This window comes from Echinops telfairi, unplaced genomic scaffold, assembly GCF_000313985.2.
Source record: "Echinops telfairi isolate 266 unplaced genomic scaffold, ASM31398v2 ScPeMD7_7427;HRSCAF=8465, whole genome shotgun sequence".
NCBI classification, from domain to species: Eukaryota; Metazoa; Chordata; class Mammalia; order Afrosoricida; family Tenrecidae; genus Echinops; species Echinops telfairi.
Window position 1 is genome coordinate 8,567,621 of NW_022111327.1, and position 24,016 is coordinate 8,591,636.

A 24,016-nucleotide genomic window follows, 5' to 3' on the forward strand; every position below is an offset into this window, starting at 1 on the left:
GACTAGGCCTGGGCCACCCATCTCCAGGAACCTGAAGGAGATGCCTCTGCAGACAAAGGGTAAGTGCACTGGCTCACTCCTGACATACCAATGTCTGAGCCTTTGCTCTCTCTGGCCTCCAGGCTCTAAAATATAGAATTCCGGCCCCTTTCCCTTTCCCAGATGAGCACCCAAACAGTGATGACTTACTTTGAACACCGGTGTGGGCCTAAAAGTCAAATCCCCGAGTGCAATGAAGGAAACGCCAGAGGGAAACATGGCAGGGCCAAGCGGCCAGAGGCAGGCTTTCTTCAAAGAACAACAACACAACCAACTCCAGTGCCCTTTATTCCCAGAGAAAACCGGACAGTGATGGTGATCATTCAAATCCTATCGTCCCCGGGGCCCCTCTCTAGGGGATATTTCTTGGAAAAGATGCTTCTGAGGAAGGCAGCCAGCCCATCGGGAAGATATCCATCGGTGTGCTGGAACTCCTTCTGGGGACCTGGGCATGCTGCTCCCTTGTCTCCAAGAGATGTGATTCGAGAAAAGCATTTGGGAATCAAAGTTGAGAGACCTTGGAGGCATTTTCTACCCAGAGGATTGGAGGGAGTCGTGAACATGGAGACACTTGTGTTCAAGACCAGCAGTGGACTATTGGTCTAAGAGCTGGGTCAAGGGATTCGAAGAAGGCTCTTTGGTTTGCCTTCTTAACCAGCTACTCGAAGTGTCCTGGGCGACATCGGATTATGAAGGACAAGTAGGAGGGAGAGAGACGTTCCGGAGAAGTGAGGTAAGCCCAGAAGGAAGTTTCTTATAACTGCACTAATGAATAACTCAGGAAAAGCCTCGCTCGGTGGAAAATTTCGTTTCCAGACTTTGTTGCCCTCGTTTCTGCTGGGGAAGGTCACACGAAGCAGGGTATGCTGTGTTGATTATTATGCTGTGCCTGCTCTTTTGGTGTGAACATAAGAAGTCAATGTCTAATATGACTGGGGGTATATTGAAGTCACACAGCTCCTTGCTTACACCTGGAAAGTGGCCCCATCGGGGCAGGCACGGCTCTGGGGAATGGCAGAGGGGGCAACTTATGTTGCTGCATCGCCGATGTTGTTTTCTTTAGCTGGCCCCTCTCTCACGTTCTCAAAGAAATCGCCCAGATTTTCAGAGAAATCGCCCAGATTTTCAAAGAAAGAGTTGCCAGGCAGTGGTCCCCGCACTCATTTAAAAAATGCTGAAAAGCTATCTCGGAAAGTCGGGATGTCCGCATCTATCATTCTGGTCTTCCTTTCTTCCTTCCCCTGCTCTGGCATAAGAAACCTTTCACTCACGCAGCCTGGGGACCAACCACGATGAGGTTGCATGAGTCCGCTAAGAAACTAGTCTTCCTTCATTTGACAGGACAAGAGCTGAGCGGTGGGGGGGCGGAGGGGGGGGCGGGGGAGCAAGGTCTCTTCTGGGGGCTCCTCAAGGTGGGGCCGTGGTCCCCTGAGTTGAATGCAAAAGACTGGGAATCCCATTGTTCCTGGTGGTCCTCAATCCTCCCTCTGTCTTTGGGGACATCTGCAGCTCACGTAGATAGGAATCAAGTGACTGTGGGGAGAAAGAGCTGTATTTTTGCTGGGTGGATTTCCCACTGAGATCAGGGCAGTTGCATATGGCTCCAAGATGCAACTTGACCCTGGGAAAGAATCCTCAGGAGCTTCATGCAGTGCAACACAGTTTAATGGGCAAGGGCCCTGGAAGCTGAGCCCAAAGATGTGAGTTCTAATCCTAGCCCTGCCTGTAGCTAGCTGTGTGACCTTGGGGAAATGAATGAACTTCGGTGTCTCCGTTTCCTGTCCTGAAAAAAACGAGCGATTTGAAGGATATGATATGATCTTAAGGTCCTTTCCAGCTAAAAACCGCTATGATTCCACCTAGGCTAATACTAAAGTCCGTAAGGACACAAAGCAGTCACGCTAATGGCTATCCTTTCCAGAACAGTGGAGAGAAAAGGAAGTTTTCTCTCCATTTAAACCTAGATAACACGACTAATGATGTTGCTCAGCCCAGCCCTCATCTATGTATATACATGGTCCCCTTCGTTGTTCCTACGTCTACTTGTGTAGGGGAGAAAACTCTGGAGGTAGGAATAAGCTACAGATGGAGTGTGTGTGTGTTTGTCCGTGTGTGTGTGTGTGTGTGTGTGTGTGTGTGTGTGTGTGTGTGTGTGAGAGAGAGAGAGGTGGTGTTTGGAAGGGGCAGGCAAAAACTTGTTGAATGACTGCCTACTGTGTGTAAGACAAAATTGGGTAAAATTGGAAGTGGTTGAGGCGAGTGAAGGAGTTTGGCTACAAAACTAAAAAGAACAACCCAAACCAGCCTTAACAAACAGGCCCCTTGAAAATGCAATTATTGGAGGCTCACATTTTAAATGAGGCCAAGATACCCTGCAGTGGACCATTGCCTTGTACTTGATTAAAAGCAGGATGAAGGAAGCATGGTTAGTATATAAGCCAGTTGATTCCCAGACCATTCTAAAGAAAAGGTATCTGTTTCCTACATTCTAGTGCCCAAGTGCTGCCAGCAATGTAATGCACAGAAAGCGAGCGTGGAGCCTCGAGATGAGGAGCAGGGATGCTTCCTTGGCTTCTGCCCTTTATCAGCAAGTCATTTAACTGCCTGGAGCCTCTGTTTTCTCAACTTAAAAATGAAAGTATTGGACAAAATTATCTCTTGCCAGGAGATCTGGAGAGAGACCAGGGGTGGGCCTTTTAGGCTTCTGGCCTGAAGTTCAGAAACAAGTCTTCCACTCTCTACCCCCACTTCCCAAACCCAAGTACCCAAATTTCCCACTAAGCACAGACTGTTCTGGGAACATTAAGGGTTCCCTGGGCTTCTAGAAAGAAGTAAAATAAGCTCCTTGATGGTCTTTGCCAGGTCTAAAAACAAAGGAGGAGGGCAAAAAGAGACTCTTGTAATTTGGGATTCCTTAGAGAGCAATTTAACCAGAAACCAAGACTACCCATCTGTGGACTTTTCCTGAACCATCCATATTTCTGGTAGTTAAAGTCACGTGAAGCTTGTCTCACGGCATCTGGGCTCCCTCTTCCATCGTTGGGTTTTCCCCTACCCAATACCCGATGCCTATCAGCAATGTCACCCAGCTTCCACACACCTCTATCAGGATGTCCTATAATGTATCCTAATTACGAAGTAGCTGCACACGCACACACACACACACACACATACACACACCCCAAGCTCATTCCGGTTAGAGCGGGGAAGTCATTCAGTAGCCAAACAGCAGCTTGGCTTCAAATGTTGCACCTTTCAAAAGGTTCGAACAATGACAAACAACTAAGGAAATCTTCATCTCTGCTAAGAGCAAACACAAACTTGGCATGCATGGCTTTCACTGAAATGTAGTTGTTTTTGCCCTTATGGGCAATGCTTACCGACAAAAGGCAGTGCTACGAACCTGTACTTCAAGGACTGAGTACTATTTCAGATGATCAGTCCTCAACAAAGAGAAATCCTCTATTTGAGTTACAAAACAAGGGAAAGCTTACTGTGTCTTCAATATGAAAGATCAGGCTTGTAGATAAAAAAGAGCTGTTGAAAATATGCCATAGCATTTCCTTGAAAATATAATTAGAATGTCTGGTCCACACGTAAGTTATTCATGTAAGCGTAACTGTTAAAAAGCTATCAAAAGACTGATTCTATTGAATTGGCCTCGGCTATTCATTTTGTTCTTTTTTTTTTTCCTGGAGGTTTCTGTTTGGCAGTGACAGCATGATTTCTAAACTACAGTATCCTTCTGAATTTTTTTTTTGGTACATTTTCTGCATGTGTTTTTTAGACAAAAGAAAAGTCACCAGTTTATAAAAAAGGAGCCTGAAGAGTTTGCTCCTGAAGTATAGATGCAAGCTTGGGTTTTTTTGATATAAAAAGGATATTGATTTCTGGCTATAAAAAGTGACCGAAAGGTGTCAGACCTGAAAACAAATTCTCACAGTGTTTTCAGTGTTGGCTGTTTACAAGGCATTCAATAGAACAGAGATAGATGGATACCATGCAGTTCTTATAATAACTCGATAGGTTTGACAGCCTCCTAGAGGAATTGGCTATATGAAGTCCCTCACCTCCAACCCATATCAATTGCTTATTGATTCCAACTTGCCCCTGTAGAAAGGTTGACAAAGAATTCACTGTGCTTTGTAATGCTACTGAAATGTCTGCAGTATTTCCCAGTCCTGCCTAGTCTCTTTGAGTTAGCCCTAAGCCAGGGGCCTAAGCAGCTGGTGTCAGAATGACAAGTTGCTGGTGTTTCTCCCCTATGACAGCCAGACTTAGTGCTAGACAACACATGGGCTGAAGCAGAAGGGAAGACCGAGGCGGGGGAGCTGCCTGCCATATTCCCAGGATCCTCCAGAATTCTTGAGATTGGTAGACAAGGGGCTCTTGTATTTGTCACTCTTGGATCCGCCAATGAGGTCCCCCCCACCCACCCAACCATTTTCAGTGCTTTGTATGCAAGCAACCTTCTACAGGAGGAAGGCTGTCCTGCATGAGTGAAACAAGACAGGGGGAAATCATTCAGGCGCCTGAGCATTCAATAGAAAGGTCATGGACTGGCACATGTTGCATCCCTGGAAAGTGACCCCCAAAGGATGGTTATCAATCTATCTCTCATAATTGGTAACTGTGGATCAGTGGCCCAGAGGAGAAATCACAGGAAAAGGAACTCAACAGATTACAGTATGTTTTCCAAAAGAACAGCAACAGGAACGACAAATAAAACCTTGAAAGCACCAATAGCCCGGATGGACACTTGAGCAGAAGGATTCTACTGTAACGGTAAGATTGGATTTGGACTCTGGACTCTGAGCACTGTCTTCCCCTCACATGGAGTCGCCCAGGGAATCAGAGTCATCCAAGGAGAGAGGCAGGTACAGGTCCTGTAAGAAGAAAAGAAATACAGTTAACGTTCCCTTTTCTTGACATGTTGGACCCTGGAATGGGCAAGGTCATCAGAGTGTTTCTATTTCATAAAGTTTTATTTTGAATTTCAATTTTAGAATAATGATCCATTCACCGAAACCGCAAACTCACTGCCACCGGGTCGATGCGGATTCACAGCACACATTACAGGGCAGGCTCGAACGTCCCCTGTGGATGTCCAAAGCAGTCATTCCTCAGGGGAGTCATTATCCTCGTATTTCTCCCTCGGAGTGGACAAGGCCACTCCGAGCACTCCTCCCCTAGTTTCTTCCAATAGTAGCATCTTAGCATTGCATATGTGTTTGTGTAGCTGTTTATACTGTATTTGGGGGCAAAAAAATCTATAATACACATTCTTTGCTTAAAATAGGATAGCTCTATGTACTTTTTTTCGTGTTTCTTCGTATGACCACCACCATCACCAAGACTCCTATATCTTATGCCCTTACCAAACAAGGGGCTTTCTCATACCACTCCTTTCTATCCTCCCATCCTTCAGCTCTGTTCCCCACCTCTGTAATTTTGCTCTATCAGGAATGCTTTGTAACTGGAACCATGGGGTCACGGGCTGCAACCTTGGTCACTCCGAGTAGTAATTGTCTTGAGATCCATCCAAGCTGCTGCCTGTGTCACCAACAGGGCATTCCTTTTTATTGCTGAGTAGTATTCCACAGCACACATTGACCCTGTTTCTTCAACCATTCACAGGTTGAAGGGCATCAGGTTTGTTGCTAGTTTGGCGCTATTGCAAATCAGGATGTTAAAAGACTTTTGGAATAAACATGAATCTTCATTTCCCCGGGACAGATGCTTTAAATACCCAAAACCAAACCTGCTGCCACTGAGTCGATTCTGACTCAGTGACCCAGAAGGGCAGAATAGAACTGCCCTTGTGAGTTTCTGAGATTGTACCTTTTTATGGGAGTAGCAAGTCCCATCTTTCTCTGAGCAGTTGGTGGTTTTGAACAGCTGGCCTGAGTACTAAGTGACCCTGTATGATAGAGTACAATTGCTCCATAGGGTTTCATGACACATAAAAAGAGAAGTTAGACACCAAAGAGGAATGGAAAATATAGGACAGATTCTTTGGCTATTTTAGAGGTCCCTTTTGAGGACACCAAAGTCAACTGGTGTAACGTAGTCCACAAAGACACTGGATGGAGTGAGAGGAAAAGGTGGGACTGAATTCAAAATCATAAAAGAGGTTTGGCTTATTGGTTGGATAAAGACTGGTGGAGCCCTCAAGACATGGCCTTGGATCACCCTCTAGGTTTCTCTGCAAGCAAAAGGCAGGTCTATAAGGGGAACAATAGCACTTGTGAGTTCTGCATACCTCAGAAGAGTCAACCACGTGAGATCAAAAGGGCAGCCTTTACCCAAGAAGAAAGCTTGGGGTTAGAAAAGGTGGAGGAATGGAAACAGGAAAGACAGACAGAAAGTGGGATAAACGCGAACACATTGAGGGGATTGTAGTCAATGAGAGGAAACAGAATGTGTATGAATTGTTGAATGGAAAACTAATGCTCTGCTCTGTAAATCTTCACCTGATTCACAAGACAAGGTAAAAGATGAAAAAAGAGCGAGAGCAAGAGAGAGCGAGCGAGAGAGCGCAAGCGAGAGATTCCCTTTAATATAATGAACACACAAAACTTCAGGAGAAGATGATCCAAGACAATGGAGGAGCACAGAGTCTGGAGGTGGATGAGAATGTGGGATGAGAAAGTGGGAAGAGTAAGAGAACAGGGACTTATTTGGCTAACTGAGAATGGATTTATTCTTTCTTCTTTTCTTTTTTCTGATAAAGGGCAGGAAGATATTTAGGAAACTTAGAATGGAAAGAGGAATCAATTGCATTCAGAAACCTAGAGGTTTTCATCCTAATTAGTACTCTGACATTGAGCAAGCCACTACGTCTTGGTGTCCTCGGCAACCAAACAATGAGTTTTGACTGGACAATTTGAAGTCTCTTCCAGTTCTGAAATTATGAGTGACTCTCAAGAGTGTCTAATGATTTAAAAACACAGCAAATGCAACTCTAACAAATAGATTTACTTCTCAACAACCCATCATCCTTTCACTACTAGTGGGGAATTTGGCAAACTTTTTATGTAAGGGGCTCGCACGGAGTATTTTACCCTTTCATTTATGGGTCACCTAGCTGTTTAGTTCTCAAGTCCTTGAGTAAGGTGAAAACTGAATGTAGTCAAAAATATTTTCCAGCTCTGGACTCCCAGAATGGTGGAATAAGAACTTTTGAAAATGGACCCTTAAAAGCCCTGATAACGCTGGCAAAAAAAAAAGTGAAAATAAACTTTGTCAGTACTCTAGAAATTAACCAAGGACTTGCAACCATCCAAGAAGAGTGTATTCATGAAAACCGCTGGGATCCGGTAGGAATACCTAGCTTTGTCAACCTCCCCCGCTGCATTCCTCTCTCCCTAGCTCCGGACTCCCTTTGAAACAGACTCACAGCTCTCTGAACCAACAATCCAGTCGACTGCTAGTCGGTCCATTCTCACTCACAGCTGCCCCATGGGAGTCTCCCAGGTTGAAACCTTACAGAGGCAGACGTCCACATCTTTCTCCTTCAGAGGACTTCGCCTAAATGGTTAGCAGAACATTGTTTTAACTACTGCCTTCCTGGGGTTCCTGCTACAGTGGTTATAACAGCCATCAGCTTCTCAGTCCCTGGAGGGGCCCTGGTGGCGTGGTGGTTACTGGGGCTGCTGTCTGAAAGGTCAGCCATTTGAAACCACCAGCCAGCACTGCAGGAGAAAGACTCAATATCAGTGAGTTTGGTTTGGTGTATCCGTCACTGGAAAGTGTTGAGAGCGCCATTCCAAATGCCCCATTTCTGGATAAGTGTCACTCTTTGATCACTCCCACTCATTCCCTGACATTCTCCGAAAAACAACGATGGAGAAAATTCACTGCCACCAGCACAACCTGCCTACAAGGCAGTAATACTAAAGGGCATTACACAGTAACTCACATTGACACAAAGAACACCAGTCAGAGAAAGCCAAAGCCTATACCACCTAGTTCATTCTGGCTCAGAGCCATGCTACAGGACGGGTGAGAATTCCCCCTATGAAGTGTCTGAGATTGTAATGCTTTATGGAACTAAAAGGCCCCATCTTTCTCCTGTGGAGTAGCTGGTGGTTTTGAACTGCCCACTTTGTGGTAAGCAGCCCTTCACGACCCACTCTGCTACCAGGGCACTTTAGTAAAGGTAAAGGAATAGGCAAATACAACAAAGAGTGCCACTTTTTTTTTTTCCGGATGATTTTTGTAACTTTTCTTTCACGGTGTAATTGAAAAGGTAATTACTCATTATAAAACTGTGTTGATGTGCTTATTAAATATAAAGATGTAAATTTATATCAAGAACAGCTCAAAGGAGGGGATAAGGTATAGATTTATATTTCAGTAAAGGTTTGTATATAACTGAATTAAATTGGCATTCATTCCAAGTAGATTATATTAAGATGTTAATTATTATCTTGGGGGCAACCGCTAAGAAAATATGGGTTTGTTTTTTTTAAGGAATATAAGAGGAACACTAGAAACGATCTATCTGACACAAAAAGGGCAGGAATCAAGGAATGGAAGAACAAGAAAGATATCTTTCATTGTCCCGAAGTCCATTTTAACACATAGCAACTCTAGGAAAGAGTCGAACTGCCTCTGCGGGTTGCTGATACTGAGAATCTTTACAGGAGCAGAAAGCCTCATCTTGTCCCCCACAACAGACATAAGAAACAGAAAACAGTTGCTATCAATCCTACTGCTACAGTAATTACAGGAAGCATAGATGGAGTTAGCCCTAATATGAAAAGTCATCCGTGAGATTGTTGTTTTGAAAGAGCTGCATTCTGTGGAAAGAATCCACAGGACTAGGGTCAGGTACAAACTCTTGTACTTTCCTAAATTTCTCTTTTGTTGAACAGCCTGTTTCTTTTCTGGTTGTTGGTAAGGGTAGGAGAATGTTTAGAAAGGGAACGGCCTGAATGTTCTGTTTATGCTGATCAATGTGTATAATAACAGAAACACACTCAGTGCTTAACAATACAAATAATTTGCACCTGAAATTCATTTGCTTAGTCCCTAGGAGCCCGACAGAACCACATGTTTGTAACAAATACACCTGCGCTGGCGATACCATTGCATGAGAGAAGACAAATGTTGGTTTGCAGTCCAAAGGAAGTCAGGGAGGAATTTTGAGAAACTTAACATCTAGTTTGGGTTTGCTATTTCCCAAATGTACTGTTTTTGGATGGCGTGGCTTTCTTCTTGCTGGTATTTTTGTTGTTCAGCTGAAATGCCTGTTGTTGTTTTGTTTTTCACTAGTCATTTATGCCTACTGAGCTTCCAAGCCTTTATTTAAATGTGACATCTTCCATAAAGCCTCTCCTCTCTCCCACCCTACCAGTGAGAATGACCTTGGCACCCCTCTTATGCCCTTCCTAGCTCGTGATTACACTGTATTGGAGTTAGTTTGTTTCTGTGACTGTAAGGTCAGGGCTCTGCTTTATGTATCAAACTCACTCCCTAAAATACTTGCAAGGTCACAATAACAAGAATGTCTGGAAACATCTCACTGCCATCAAGTCGAGGCCGACTCATAGTGACCCTATAGGACAGGGAAAACTACCCCTGTGGGTTTCCTAGAGTGGCACTCTTTAGGGCCTGAGAGAGCCCTGCCTTTTTCCCAAGGAGTGCTACTGGTTTTGAACTGCTGGCCTTGCAGTGATCAACCCAACTCCTAACCACGATGCCACCAGGGCTTCTTGTGGGTAACCACTATGCCACAGGGCTCCGTTCCAATCACTAACATTTACCCTGTTAACCACGTAGAAGCACCCCATGGCTCCTGTCCAGAAACAGGAAAATACATAATTAAATAATGTTTATCACACATTTCAAATCATACCCAGAATACATTTTCTTTCGTTCTCTAGACAACTTTGTAGCTAACTCACAGCCATCCTGTCTGACTCCTAACAACTTGGTAAAAATGCTCCTGTGAGTTTCTGAGACGGTAACTCTTTACGGGAGTAAAGGCCTCATTTTTCTCCCTTTGTCACTAAAGGGCCTCCAAATTTAAAAGTCATGGGTGCAATCATTAACCTGTAAAAAAATTCAATAAATGAAAAACAAAATTAAGAAAACTTTTTAATCCACTTAAAAATTGTTTAAACATCATCCGATATGGTACAAAGAAGGTCTCGATAATTTTTTGTTGAACCCTACTGTTTGTCTTCTTTAAACAAGGATATCGCAGTATGGAAATGCAAAATGTTGCTCTCATTAACTAGCCAAGGATTTACTTTTTGTCCATATTGTAGCACTTGAATATGCGGACTTTGGCTAACCCCATCACAGCTGCATTAAAGAGGATTCTCCATGAGCTGCTTAACGGGGGAAGCCAAGCACTGATTACAGCTTAGGGTCCCGCCACAGCCATCAAATGCTACCAAAGGGATGCTGGGACTTCAAGTTTGCTTCCAATTGCGCAGGAGGAACGTTGCAACCTCAGCCATCTGCATTTTGTCTCCACCATGACTCACACCTTTCAGGACCACTTGGAAAGAAGGCTTAATGCCTAGGGACCCTGACAGTGCTAAAGCAAAGGTAGCCATGAAAGAGCAGGAGCAAGAAGCTGGGACCCGAACCCTAAGGAGACTGAGCCAAGGTCACAAGACACTTTTTAGTTTGCTCTAAACACAACAAAACAGTTATTGGTGGCTTCAGCGTGAGGCCTCCTGTCTAGGATGCACTGAGAAGAAAGCGGCTCCAAACTAAACTCACTGCCATGAAGTCGATGCTGACTCATAGCGACCCTATAAGCAGAGCAGAACTGCTCCTGTGTTTTTAAGAGTCTGTCACTCTCTACAAGAGTAGAAAGTATCATCTCCTGTGGTTTTGAACTGCTGACCTTACGGTTAGCATCCCAACATGGAACCCATGATGCCAGAACTCTGTCAGCAATACGTTTATGGTGCTCCTGGCACACATGCATAATCTAGATGTAATCAAAAGGAAATCAGATCAACCCAAATTGAAACACATTCTACAACATCATTAGCCTGTACTCTTCAGTGAACAAAATACTGTCTGGAAAATTGAGACATTATTCCAGATTAAAGATGGCTGCAGAGACAAGAGCCCTGACCTTAGATGCACGTGAAAGCTGGACAATGAATAAGGGATGCCAGAGATAATGGGATGCATTTAATTTATGATGCTGCCAATCTGTCTTGGAAGAAGTACAGCCACAATCCTCCTTAGAAACCACATTTCATCTCATGTACTTCAGACATGCGATTGGGAAAGACCAGTCGCTGGAATTGGACATCCTGTTTGGTAAAAGAGAGGGTCAGCAAAAATGAAAGAAAGACCCTCGATGAGATGGACTGACACAGCGGCTCCAACATAACAATTGTGAGGACCGCACACGACTGGGTAGTGTTGTGTGTTTTTGTACAGAGGGTCGCTATGCGTCGGTACCAACCTGATGGCACGAAACAGCGAAAAACAACTCACTTACTGGATGGACCCCGGGCCACTGCTCATGCCCTCCCTCAATGCAAGAACCCTTTGTTCTAATAACCTGGCATTCTGGGATGCAAACCCTCCCAGCACAATCCCTGAAGACAAAATGGGTGCATAAGCAAATGTGGTGGAGAAAGCTGATTGAGCCCAGCTATCAAAAGATATAGTATCTGGGATCTTAAAGGTTTGAAGTTAAACAATCTGGCAGAGAAGCAACAAACCCACATGGAAGAAACACACCAGCCTATATGATCATGAGGTGTCGACAGGATCAGGTAACAGGCATCAGAAAACCCCAAGCAAACAAAGAAACAAAAACCATATTGTTGAGAAGGAGGGGGGTTGAAACAGAGACCCCAAGCCCTTCTGTAGACAATGGGACAGACCTTCACAGAAGGGCCATAAGGAAGGGATGAGTCAACCAGGGCACAGTACAGCACACAGATGAAACACACAATATTCCTCTGGTTCCTTGAGGCTTCCTCACCCCCCACTATCATGACCCCAGGCCTGCCTTTTCCTGTGGGCTAGCCCGGAGCATGTGCACAGGTACACATAAGAGAGAAAAACTCACTACACATGGAATCCAGGAACAGAAATGGAGTAGTATAACCAGTAGGGTAGGGAGAAGGTGGGGATCAGAGATGAGAAAGGAGGGAGAACCGATCGAAATGATCGACACATTACCACCCCCCTCCAGGGGGATAAACAACAGAAACCACAGGGGAAGGGAGACAGTGGTCAGTATCAAATATGGAAATAATAACAATTTATAATTTATCAAGGGGTTACAAAGGTGGGAGGGGGAGGGGAAAAAGAGGAGCTGATACTAAGGGCTTAATAGGAAGTAAATGTTTAGAAAATAATGATGGCAACATATGTACAAATATGCTTGATAAAAATGATGTATGGATTCTTATAAGAGGTGTAAGAGCCCCCAATAAAATTATCTTTTAATTAAAAAAAAACTGACTGCAAGAGCAACAGCATAAAATCGAATGAAATGTGTGATACTGCTTTAGGCCCTGAAACAACAACAAGAGAAAGACATTATTGAAGTAATTGATAAAATTTTATTTGGGACCGTAGAATCAATAATAGTATTGTATCAGTATTTTTTATTTTGAAATTTCATATTGATCAAAGAAAATGTCTTTTGCTCCTAGGAAATACACACCAAAGTACTTAGGGGTAATGAGCCACAGTGTCTGCAACTGAATCTCAAATGATTCAGAAAAAAATTAAAATGTATTTATATATCGGTTGACATATATGCATTATACATATATAAAGGCTTCAAAAAGTCTGTGGGAAAATTGAATTATAAGATCATTTTCCACTTTTTTTTTTCTTGCCATCTTTGAGTCTGCCCGGAACCGGACTTCGAAACAGCAAGTACGTCTGGAAGGCTGTGTTGTCCAAGGGCATTTCTGCTGGCTGTACACGGGTTTCCAGAACCCGGGGGAGCACACGACTCTTCCTAAAGTAGAAGGTGTTTTCGCCCGAGATGAAACGGACTTGTATTTAGGCAAGAGATGTGCTGATGTGTACAAAGCAGACTGACACGGACCCCTGGCGGCAAACCGAACAAAACCAGAGTCAGCCGGGGCAAGGTTACCCGCGCCCAAAGCCAAACAGTGGCGTGTTTCGGGCGGAATTCCAGAGCAACCTGCCTGCTGAGGCCATTGGACACAGAATCCGTGTGACGCCGTGCCCCGGAAGCATTTAAACTTATTGAAGAGTGGTGGATTTGGTGTTTTAAAAAATATTTTTTTCCATAAACTTTTTGAACCCCCTCGTATGCTTATGCATGTATATATGTAGATACAGAGTCCTAGTGGCACAATGGTTAAGACTCATTCACTAACTAAAAGGTAGGCAGTTCAAACTCACCAGCTGTTCTGAGGGAGAAAAGACTTGGCACTTGGACCCCTTCTGGCCTAGGATATCCTATGGGGCAGTTAGTTCTACTGTGTCTTACAGGGTTGCTAAGAGTTAGAATTGACTCAGAGTCACACAACACTAACAAAACCATGTATGTGAAGGATCTTCATGTGGATGCTACATGTCATTGAAAGAAAGAGACAACAAAGTGGACCAAAATGAAAAAACTGGAGCATCTGTTTGAAGCGTGTATAGAAGTTTTAAAATACATAGATCTTTTCTGGCAGTACTTCTGTAAGTTTGAAACTATCTCAAAATAAAACGACTAAGCCAGAGTGAAGGAGCCCTGGTGGCATGATGGATTAAGCATTGAACTGCCAACTGCAAGGTTGGCAGTTCAAACCCACCAGCCACGCTGTGGAACAAAATGAGATGCCTGGTCCCATAAAGATTTACAGTCTCAGAAACTCTACGGACCAGTTGTGCTCTGTCACTGTGGGTCAGAATTGACTCTGTGGCATTGGGTACATAATAAGGAGTGTGGTACCCAATTACTTAGTCAGTTCATCTAAGAGTTTGTTCTAGAAAATGATATAATTTATGACTTGATTCTTGTTTGCTGAACTGACTTTAAAAATGAGTAATTCAAAAAATGAAACAATACGCTGAAAATATAATAGTAAAAATAAAAACAGTGAGGCTCGGCTAATGCTGCCATCTGTTTTTGTTGTTGTTTTAAGTGCCAATTCATAGTAACCCTTTGTACAATGGAACAAATGGAACACTGCCCAGGCCTGCACCATCCTCATGATCTTTGAAATGTTTGTGTTGATGACTAGAGCCACTATGTCACTCCATCTCGTTGACAGTTTTCCTTTTTATCCGCAGATGCTCTACTTTACTAAATAAATAACTACCACCTATTAGCTTACGCTATTCTTAAAATGGCTCGATCCATTTTTAGAGCTGTGTATACACACACACACACACACACACACCAAAAGCCTAACCAAGAGAAATTATTTAACCGGGAGAAAACAGTTTAACAATACCAGCAGTTATTCTAATAGACTTTGAGATCATCAGTCCTCATTGTGTCCTAAATAAAACTCACATAGCAGTTGGAAAGCTGAATGACTCAAAAATGTTCTTGTCAAATGTCCACACTTCCCAGGCACTGTGAGAAAGGAGTTTATGCAAGGTTCTGGGGTAGGTACCACTTCCCAGGAGGAAGGTAGAAGCAGAAAAGTATAGGGCAAAGATATAGTAAGAAGCTATGCAGCGTATAAGTTTCTGTGTGGACAGTGATTAACAGAGGCTGCCACCACTTGGAACCTACAAACTTTACTACTAAAAAGAATATTTGCAAGTTGAACAGAAGAGCAATTTTCACGCATTTCCATTCTACAATCTCTTGGTAGCACTGGTTACAGTGACAGGCCAGTAGTTCCTCCTTTGTGCAAGCCAAATAGTCCAGCAGAATGATGCGAAGTTTCTGGTTTTGCTAGAATTCACAAAGGTCATTAAAGGCAATGGGGGCAGACATTAGGAATTATAAGGCAGGCAGTGACCAGATGAACAAGGAAATTAAAAGCTTTACAGGGTGCAGTATAGCACTGAAAAAACACACAACATTCCTCTAGTTCTTTAATGCTGTCCTCTCCCCCCACTATTATGACCCCAGTTCTACCTTACAAACCCAGCTAGACCAGAGCACGTACACTGGTACAGAGAAGAACTCTCAACACACAGAATCCAGGACTGATAAACACCCCGGGAACAATAATGGGAGTAGCGATCCCAGATGGAGAAGGGGAAGGTGGGGGGAGAAGGGGGACAAAGGAGGAACCAATTGCAAGGATTGACTTATAACCCCCGCCACCCTCAAGGGTGATGAACCACAGAAACGTGGGTGTAGGGAGACAGCGGACGGTGTAAGATATGAAAACAATAATAATTTATAATTTATCAGGGGTTCACAGGGCGGGGGGGAGGAGCTGATACTAAGGGCTCAAGGAGAATGAAAAGGTTTTGAAAATGATGATGGCAACATATGTACAAGTGTACTTGATACAATTGAATGTTATAAGAGTTGCAAGAGCCCCCAATAAAATGATTTATAATTAATAAATAAATAAAAGCTGGCTGTAGAAAAGAGGAAATGAAAATAAGGGTCAGATAATGATGCCCTGTTAAAGGTTTGCACAATTGACTAGTGAGTAGGGGCAAGGGGCAAACAAAATCTTGATTGTAGTGTTTGCCAATTTCTGTGGTATAAAAACTCCAATGATGGCTGAGTTCAGGCAACCAATGGGGTGCCACTGAACACATAGTTGGGAATAGATGTGAAGAATCAGCTCTAATGAATGAGTGTGAACAGACTCCAGAAGACCATTGGTGGTAACCTGAGTTTTAGTTCTAACTCTGCTACTAGAAGGTCTACTACCTTAGTAGCTTAACCTTTCTGCATCTCAATTTCCTCATGTTGACAATGTCAACCTCATAATGTAAATGAGTGGAAAGATGTCCCATGTTCATGGATCACAAGACTTGATATTGTTAAGATGTCAATACTACCCAAATCTATCTATTGATGAATGCATTCTTGGTCAAAATCTTAACGTTTTCTTTACAACAATAGAAGAAAATGAATCCTCAACTTTATATGGAATGGCAAGAGGCTCAAAAAGCTAAGGCAAAAAAAAATAAAGCAATGATGGTGCTTGACTATCAAAAGATATAGCATTGGGGGTCTTAATGGCTTGAAGATAAATAAGCAGCCATCTAGCTGAGAAGCAACAAAGCCTGCATGGAAGAAGCATACCAGCCTGTGTGATCACGAGGATTGGATAGGATAGGATCAGGTATCAGGCATCAAAGAACAAAACATCAGATCATTGTGAATGTGGGGGGGTATGGAGTGGAGACTCAAAGCCCATCTGTAGGCAACTGGACATCTCCTAACAGAAAGGTCGCAGGGAAGAGATGAGCCAGTCAATGTGTAGTACAGCACCGATGAAACATACAACCTTCCTCTAGTTCTTTAATGTTTCTTCCCCTCCAGCATCATGACCCCAATTCTACCTTACAAATATGGCTAGACCAGAGAATGTACACTGGTGCAGATCAGAGCTGGAAACAAAGGGAAGCCAGAACTGATAAACTCCTCAGGACCAATAATGAGAGTAGAGATACCAGGAGGGTAAGGAGAAGGTGGGGGAGAAAGTGGGAACCGATCACAATGTTCTTCATATAAATCCCTTCCCTGGGAGATGGACAACAGAAAAGTGGGTGAAGGGAAACATCAGACAGTGTACGACATGAAAAAATAATAATAATTTATAAATTATCAAGGGTGAAGGAGGGAGAGGAAAAATGAGGAGCTGATAGCAAGGACTCAAGTAGAAAGAAAATGTTTTGAGAACAATGATGGCAATAACTGTACAAATGTGCTTGACACAATGAATGTACGTATGAATTGTAATGAGTTGTATGCGTGCCCTATGAAAAGATTTAAAAAAAAGCTGAAGTAATGTTGAAAGCAAAGAACAAGTGAGAAAAGAGTTATACTTCTTGATTTTAATACATACCTTACAGCTGCAGTCATGAAAACATTCTGGTAACAACAGACAAATAGAGCAACTGAATAAAATTAATAGTCCAGAAACAAACCCACACATCTATGGGCAACTTATTTTTACAAGGCTGCTAAGTCCATTCAACAAAGAAAAAAGTGTCTATTAAGTAAATGGTGCTGGGAAAATTGGATTTCCACATGCAGAAAAATGAAACAGGATCCAGGCTTCATACCATACACAAAAACAAAGTCAAAATGGATTAAGGACCTAAATGTGCAAAATGAAACCACAAAATTCTTTAGAAGAGCAAGCAGGACCAATGCTGTCAAGCCTAGCTTTCAATAATGGAGTGTCTAAGAGAATAACAAAACAACAAACAACAATAGACAAAACAAACAAATGGGACATCACACAAATGAACATTAGTTCATCAAAAGACATTACCAAAAAGTAAAAAGAAGAATATCTTCAGAAACCATATATTCCATTAAGAATCTCATAATGAAAATATATATTTAAAAACTTCAGCAACTTAACAACAAAAAGATAGCCAGCGCAGTTATAAAATAAACAAAGGATGTGAATAGACATTTCATTAACTGTGACATTCAAATGGCCACCAGACACACGAACAAATGCTCAGTGTCATTGGCCATCAGTGAAATGCAAATCATAATGAGGTCCCATACCACTCTGACTAGGATGGCTGTGACAATACCCAAAACACAAAACCAGAAAATAAATATTAGTAACAAATATTCCAAGAAACTGGAATCGCTTTCCTTTGCCGGTGGGCATGTAAAATCATACAGTCACTGTGGAAAATGTGGGGCACTTCCTCAAAAACCTAAAAACAGAACTCCCATATGACCTTGAAACTTCACTCCTGTATATCAACAAATGATTTGAAAGCAGAGACTTATATACAAGTGTTCATTGCAGCACTATTCACAATAGCCCCCAAACAGAAACAGCCTAAATGCTCGTCAGCAGATGAACAGATAAGCAAAATGTGGTACATCCATATAACGGGATATTACAAAGCCAGTCGAGAAATGAAAACTTGGTGCCTGCTACAATACGGTCTGAGTGGGAAGAATTGATGCTGAGTGAAGTAAGTCAATAACAAAGTGATAAATATTATATGATATCACTTATATAAAAGGACAAAAAAAGGCAAATGTACAGAGATCAAAGTTTATTTATTGGTGGCTACCAGGAGTGAGAAGTAAGGGAGAAAGGGTGGTTAATGTTGATGGCAATAGTGCCTTGATAGGGCTGCACAGATGATTATTATAGTTTTTGTCAATAATTAATACAACCGTATGAAACGGAATTGGCAAAAGTTTTTGATGCTCCCTTGTATACACAATAACAGCAAAGATTAGCTACTAAGGCTGCTTATGTTCAATCGAAAGCCTTATGGATTTGGTTTCTTGGTTTCGAAGCTTAGGGTCATGGATTCATGGGATATTTAAGTTCATTTGCTTAAAGGCATGCTTAGTGCCTTTAAGTGCTTAGTGCCTCTGTCCTACCTCCTTGGTGTATTCTGAGTGTCTGGGGTCTTAAAAGCACTACAATTGATATCTAGTCACCTGGAGCAACCGAGGAAGGAGTGTCAGGAATAAGAGGATATTAAATGTGCTGCTTCATTGCTTCTATAAATGAGTGTCTCCTTTGCCACAAAACCAGAAGAACTGGATGGTGCTCATGTACCATCAATGAAAATTTTGATCAGAGATTCCATAGTAGAAACTTGATCAGAAGGAGGAAAATGCAGAATTAAAATTCAAATGCTCATGGACTCCAGACCTCCTGGAGCATGAAGGTTGGATGAAACCTTGAAATTAACACCCTGAAATAATTCTTAAAACTTAAAGGAAAAATATTCCTGGAAATTATCTTAAAACCAAGCAATAGTTTAGTTTAACTAATAAGGAATATGTCTGTCTTCAGTATTATGCTCTTTTAAGAACTATCTATATGTGAGCAAATTGACAGCAGCAACTCAAAAGATTAGATAGGAACCCTAGTGGCATGTGAGTTTATGTTAATTGAAGAGGACCAGAAAAAGAGCAGCTACACTACTCAAAGAATGTAACCAGCACCATTAAGTGGTGCATGTAGAAACTGTTGAGTTGGCTGCGCATACATTCAAAAGCAACAACAAAATAAATCAAATTATAAATAATTATTTTTACATGCATATAAACCAACCTCACAAGTTTTCTTTAGTTAAATGAAACTCATTTATCTTCATGTACTATCTCTTCCATCTCTGATCCATGGTACAGTTGGCCATATTTATGGCTTTTACACTTTTCCATTTCACACTAAGTCTTGTGAACAGCTTGGAGACAAAAGAATCCTAGAGGAGGATGGTTCTTAGAGGCGAGAAGACAACACAGGTAGACCTCAGCCAGGGTCTAAGGTTCAAGGCTGTGACCACTCCAGATTTTCTATACAGGAGAGGTTTCTGGATGGAAATCTGTTTGGAAAGTGGGGCCTGAGAATTATTCATACATATCTTTATTTTCATTGTCTACTTTGGGGGGGGGGTGGCAAAGAGTGTCCAAGGTCAATGCAATCTTCGTGGGGTTTTTTTCTTCCTACAATTTGCCAGAATCTGCGTGGCGAGGAAGCGTACCTAGTGAGCCTAGGGTCTGTCAATTCCTCCAGGTCTGATGAGTCTAAAGAGAGGAACTCTGTTCTCAGTTTCTCTGTGGACTGTCTGTGTGGAAGGCCCTGGATGGTGCAAATGATCAATGCTCTGGGACGCTAAACACAAGGCTAACAGTTGGAATTCATCCAGAGATGCCTCAGAAGAAAGATTTCCTGATCTACTTCTGGAACATTAGCCATTGAAAACTCTTTGAAGTACTGTTCAACTCTGACCTACATAGGGCCGTCACGAGTTGGAATCAAGCCAATGGCTCCTGGGATCTTAATGCCATTGCCATTTATTGGTGTCTGGGGACATAAGTTGCTCCCATCATCTTCTTAGATATGTCTGTGAATTGAGAGGTCACTTGTCAATAAAATCCCAAGCTACAGCTTGGTGATGCCTTGACCCAAAGTGGGTATTTGGGGCGTTGCAACCTCTTTCTTTTGACTCAGTGTAACTGGAGGTAAATACACGGAGGTGAGTGAAAGAAAGAAAAATAGCTGGGTCTCGGCTGTTCTCCCCAGTGCTTCAAGGCCATGGAGCCAGAGGAAGAGGGGTCCTGGCTGAGGTGTCCTCCTTGTCAGATTACCCACCAGACCAGGTAAGTGCAGGCTTTCTTGGGCTTATTTACTAATCTGTGGTAAACAGCTTCACATTTTTTTTCACCACATCAAAGGTTTCTTTCTGGGTATGACTGGCATCTGGCTCCCTTCTAAAAGCAAAGCACCATATCACAGAGTCAAAGCCTTTGTCAAATTCACAATTCCTGACAGTGTTCACCATAGATAAGTAAGTCCAAGGAAGCCCATGCTTAGCTTACTTATTGGGAACTCCGCCCTTGGATGTCCTGTTAGAGCAGAATGAAAGCGAAAACCCTCACCCAGCCATTGAAGAACCAGCCAAGAGGGGGACTGGGGCCCTAAGTGCAAAGGGGTTTAGTAAGGTATAAGAGACATAATACCTTGTGCTTCCGGAGGCTGCCAGGACTGGTGGGCGTAGAGATAGGAGACTGCTTAGACTTGGGGGTAGAGAGCTGGCTGCTGGAGGTTCCGTTTGCTGGTCCAAGGCAAGAGAAAAGGAAGGGGTCAACATCAACAGCACACAAAGGAACAAGTCATCTTTCCCCTCCAAAGACAGAAGGACATTCAAACAAAGGACACAGACAACAGTCAGTAATTTGATGAGTAGAAGGTGAAAAATGCATTCCTTGGACGGGTGAGAGCTGCAATCCTCACTTAATTAGATCCCGATGTGGCATAAGGTGGTCAACCTCCCACCCTTTCTCTGAGTGCTTCTTAATCTCAGGGGTCTGTTTCTTTTCAATTCCCCCTTCTCCCCCCACCCCCCATTTGTCAATTCCTAGGCTTGACCCTAACCGCATCTCTGGAGGGAGCCAGGGAATGGATTATTTTGCTTCTATTTTAGAGGTGAAAAAAAGAGGGAGGCACAGCTCCATGATGTGAATCTCTACTTCAAGGGGGGAGGAATGGCGGTCATTTAGAGCAGGGTGCATGTCCTTTGCCGGAGGCTGTTGTTGCAGTTGAGGGACAGCCCACTGTCAATCATCCCCCTCCCCCATCTCTGCCTGGGCTTCTCTTTCCCTGCTTCTCTCCTCTGAAGTGAAAGCGCAGATGGAAAGATCAAGAGAGGCTAGTCAGGAAAAAGAATGCCAGAGAAAGTGAGAGAAAACCATAAAGCCAAGTACAAAGGTTCCCACAGCACCACTGATCAGGAACGGAGCCAGGTCGGGCTCCTCGTCCTTTATCTCCCGTCAGTCAAATGCTGGGAGTGAGTTGTCACAAGAGACCCACTGTTTATGGAGATGATTTCATATTTAACATCTTCATATCCCAGGGTGTTTTGCAGGGTTTTAGATTCCCTGACTAATGAGCTATTTATTATCCAATCCTGAAAAAGAAATGTAGTGCGTTGAAATGGAACAATTAAGCTGCTTTTGAAGGGGAGTCGTGTTCAGATATCTCATGCTAAAGTAATTTTTTTAAAAAAGGTCGAAGGACCTAACAGCATTAAAAAAGAGGTGGGGAAGAATCCAGCCTGCTTACAGATGAGCAAACAGGACCTTGCAGTTCAAGCATAGGTTAGCAAGCGATGAGTTCTGGGAGAAGGGGCTTGGAGACTACAGGTGAAGACCTGACTCTGGACTCCTGCGGTGGCACATTAAGTAGTTGGTGTTTTGAGTTCCAATGAAAAGCACGGAAAGACTTTAAGCCAAGAGGGAGAGGATCAAATGGTTTAGCCAGCCACTGTGGTGAGACTGGAGAAAGGGGAGGGAAAGGAGAGAAGCAAAGACATCGGGTAGAAGCCAATTACCTTATTCCAGGGGAGAGGCAATGGGGGTTTTAGGTAAGATCGTGGGAAGGGGAAGGATGGGAAAATCATGTTGGTACTACCCTAAGGTTCAACTAGCACTGTGTTCAGGGCAAGGTGGGAAATAAGGATCCAGAGCCCAGATAAGTTTAGAAGGTTCTATGCATATACCTTATAAGCCACCACCTCCAAACCATGACATGTACCAAAGAGCTTAACCAAGGCACTAAGCTTTCTGATAAAGAAATGAGGCCCATGGGAAAGGACACACACACACACACACACACACACACACACACTGCGTGCATGGCAAAACAGTCCATTACTCCGCAGGAAATGAGAGACGTTAATAGTTGAAAGAGTTAATGGACCACCTAGAGTGCCCAAGGGCTTCCCCAGCCAGACCTGTCCTATGGCATTCAGATAGGAAATCATTTTAAAGACCTGTCCGAGGCACCTCAAAGGAAGCGCTCTGACCTTTGCCTCAAGATCTACTAGACGTGGGAGTCTTCAGGTAAGTTCCTCTGGCATTTTGTTCCACTTGATAGAGAGAGCGTGCTTCTGGGACAACAGATCCCAGGTTCCCAGCATTTATTAGGCACACTACAAAGTGGGATGGGACTAGACTCCCGACATGAAAGTGGTCTTTTAAATTTTTTTTAAATCATTCCCTATAAACATATCTAGCTGAGAATGGGTCCACTGACTTTGCCCAAATGTGAAAAAGTTTCAACACAAGTATGTTTCCATCTCTGGCTTGTGGATCTGAGTGTAGACTCTTCGGGAACTTCTAGTCCTTTCCCCTGCTGATATCCTGTCAAAGCTGTCCCCTCAAACGTTAGGGGTGAAGCAGAAATACTTATGCCACATGTGCATCCCTCTCTAGTCTTTGTATCTATCTGCATGCTGAATTTATATATTATTTCTCCAACCCATCCTCATGGCCCCTGCACCTACAGTTCGTTAATACTACCCTATCTATAAATAAAAGATATTACTTTGTTCTCAACATTCCACAAGCACTTTTGGAAATCTGTTTTTAACCATTTAATTAACACTCACTGCGTTTTTAGGGGGGAAAAAATTCGGACATTTTCCCACACTTCCTTGATGTATCAAAACCCAAAGCTGGCCTTGGAAAAACTGAGAAGCCATAGACACTCACAGGTCAATGGAGATTCCTGACAAGTGGAAGGACCGCCCCGCCCCCCTGCCCTGCCAGCCCCATTTACAGACCAGATAAAAATGTATGCCTATAGATACTTATTTTTCTGAGGGTTCTATGGTGGTGGTGGCAGCGGTGGTGGGGTGTGTGTTTGATATCTGGGGGGATGCTTTTTGATATGGGTCCTGGAGCCAATTCATAGCAACATCAAGGAAAAAGATGGCGGAGGACAAAATGCAGACAGGGTCTGATGAACTGCTCCTGGTCTCGGGTTGGTAAATGCATGTGGAAGGCTGTCACATTGCATTTTGAGCGTGGCTGGAACTAGCACCACTGTTGGATAGCTCTCTTGGCCCATCATTCTTCCTTTATTAAATACCCTTAGCTCTTGTCTCTGACCTTCCATTTTCTTCCAGCTGCATTTTGGGCATGTCTTAGGGATTTTTCCCCCTCTTGGACTTACTTTATTTCTCACCTCCAACTCACAGCCCTGTTTCATTGTTATCTTATCTTTAGACAAGAGTCCAGTCCTTTCATTCCTTCCTTCTCCTGCTGCAGTGTTCCACCCTCCCTGGCTCCTCCTCCACAGCAGCAAGGTGCGTCAGGAAAGTTTTCATCTCGCAGGCCACTTTATCAACAGGAATGGAGCCCCGATCAGCTTACTCAGTGCCTGGGAAGGGCCAGGTTTCCTGGGTCTACCTGTCTCTCTCCCCTCCCTACAGACCTGCCTGTGCTCAAGGCCTCATCTTTGATTCTTTCTTATATTTTATAACCATTGTCCCTACATTTTGAATTAGGTGTGGGGGATTACATTTGAGATCATGGATTTTGTAATCAAGAGTTCCAACTACTTCTCCCTACTTTCCCAACAGC

General features: G+C 43.2%; 1 protein-coding gene across 2 annotated transcripts in view; it reads right to left on the bottom strand.

Annotated features, from left to right (window-relative positions):
- Positions 1-1,419: 1,419 nt before the first annotated feature.
- Positions 1,420-24,016, bottom strand: part of DCX (doublecortin) — a 142,876-nt gene continuing 120,279 nt past the window's right edge. For both annotated transcript variants that reach the window (XM_004710055.2, XM_004710054.2), the window contains exons 6-7: positions 20,612-20,706; positions 1,420-4,925 (exon numbers count right to left, since the gene is read on the bottom strand). In XM_004710055.2, coding sequence (XP_004710112.1) covers positions 4,869-4,925; positions 20,612-20,706 — 152 coding nt within the window. In that variant the 3' untranslated portion in view covers positions 1,420-4,868. The remainder of the gene's footprint in view (positions 4,926-20,611; positions 20,707-24,016) is intronic.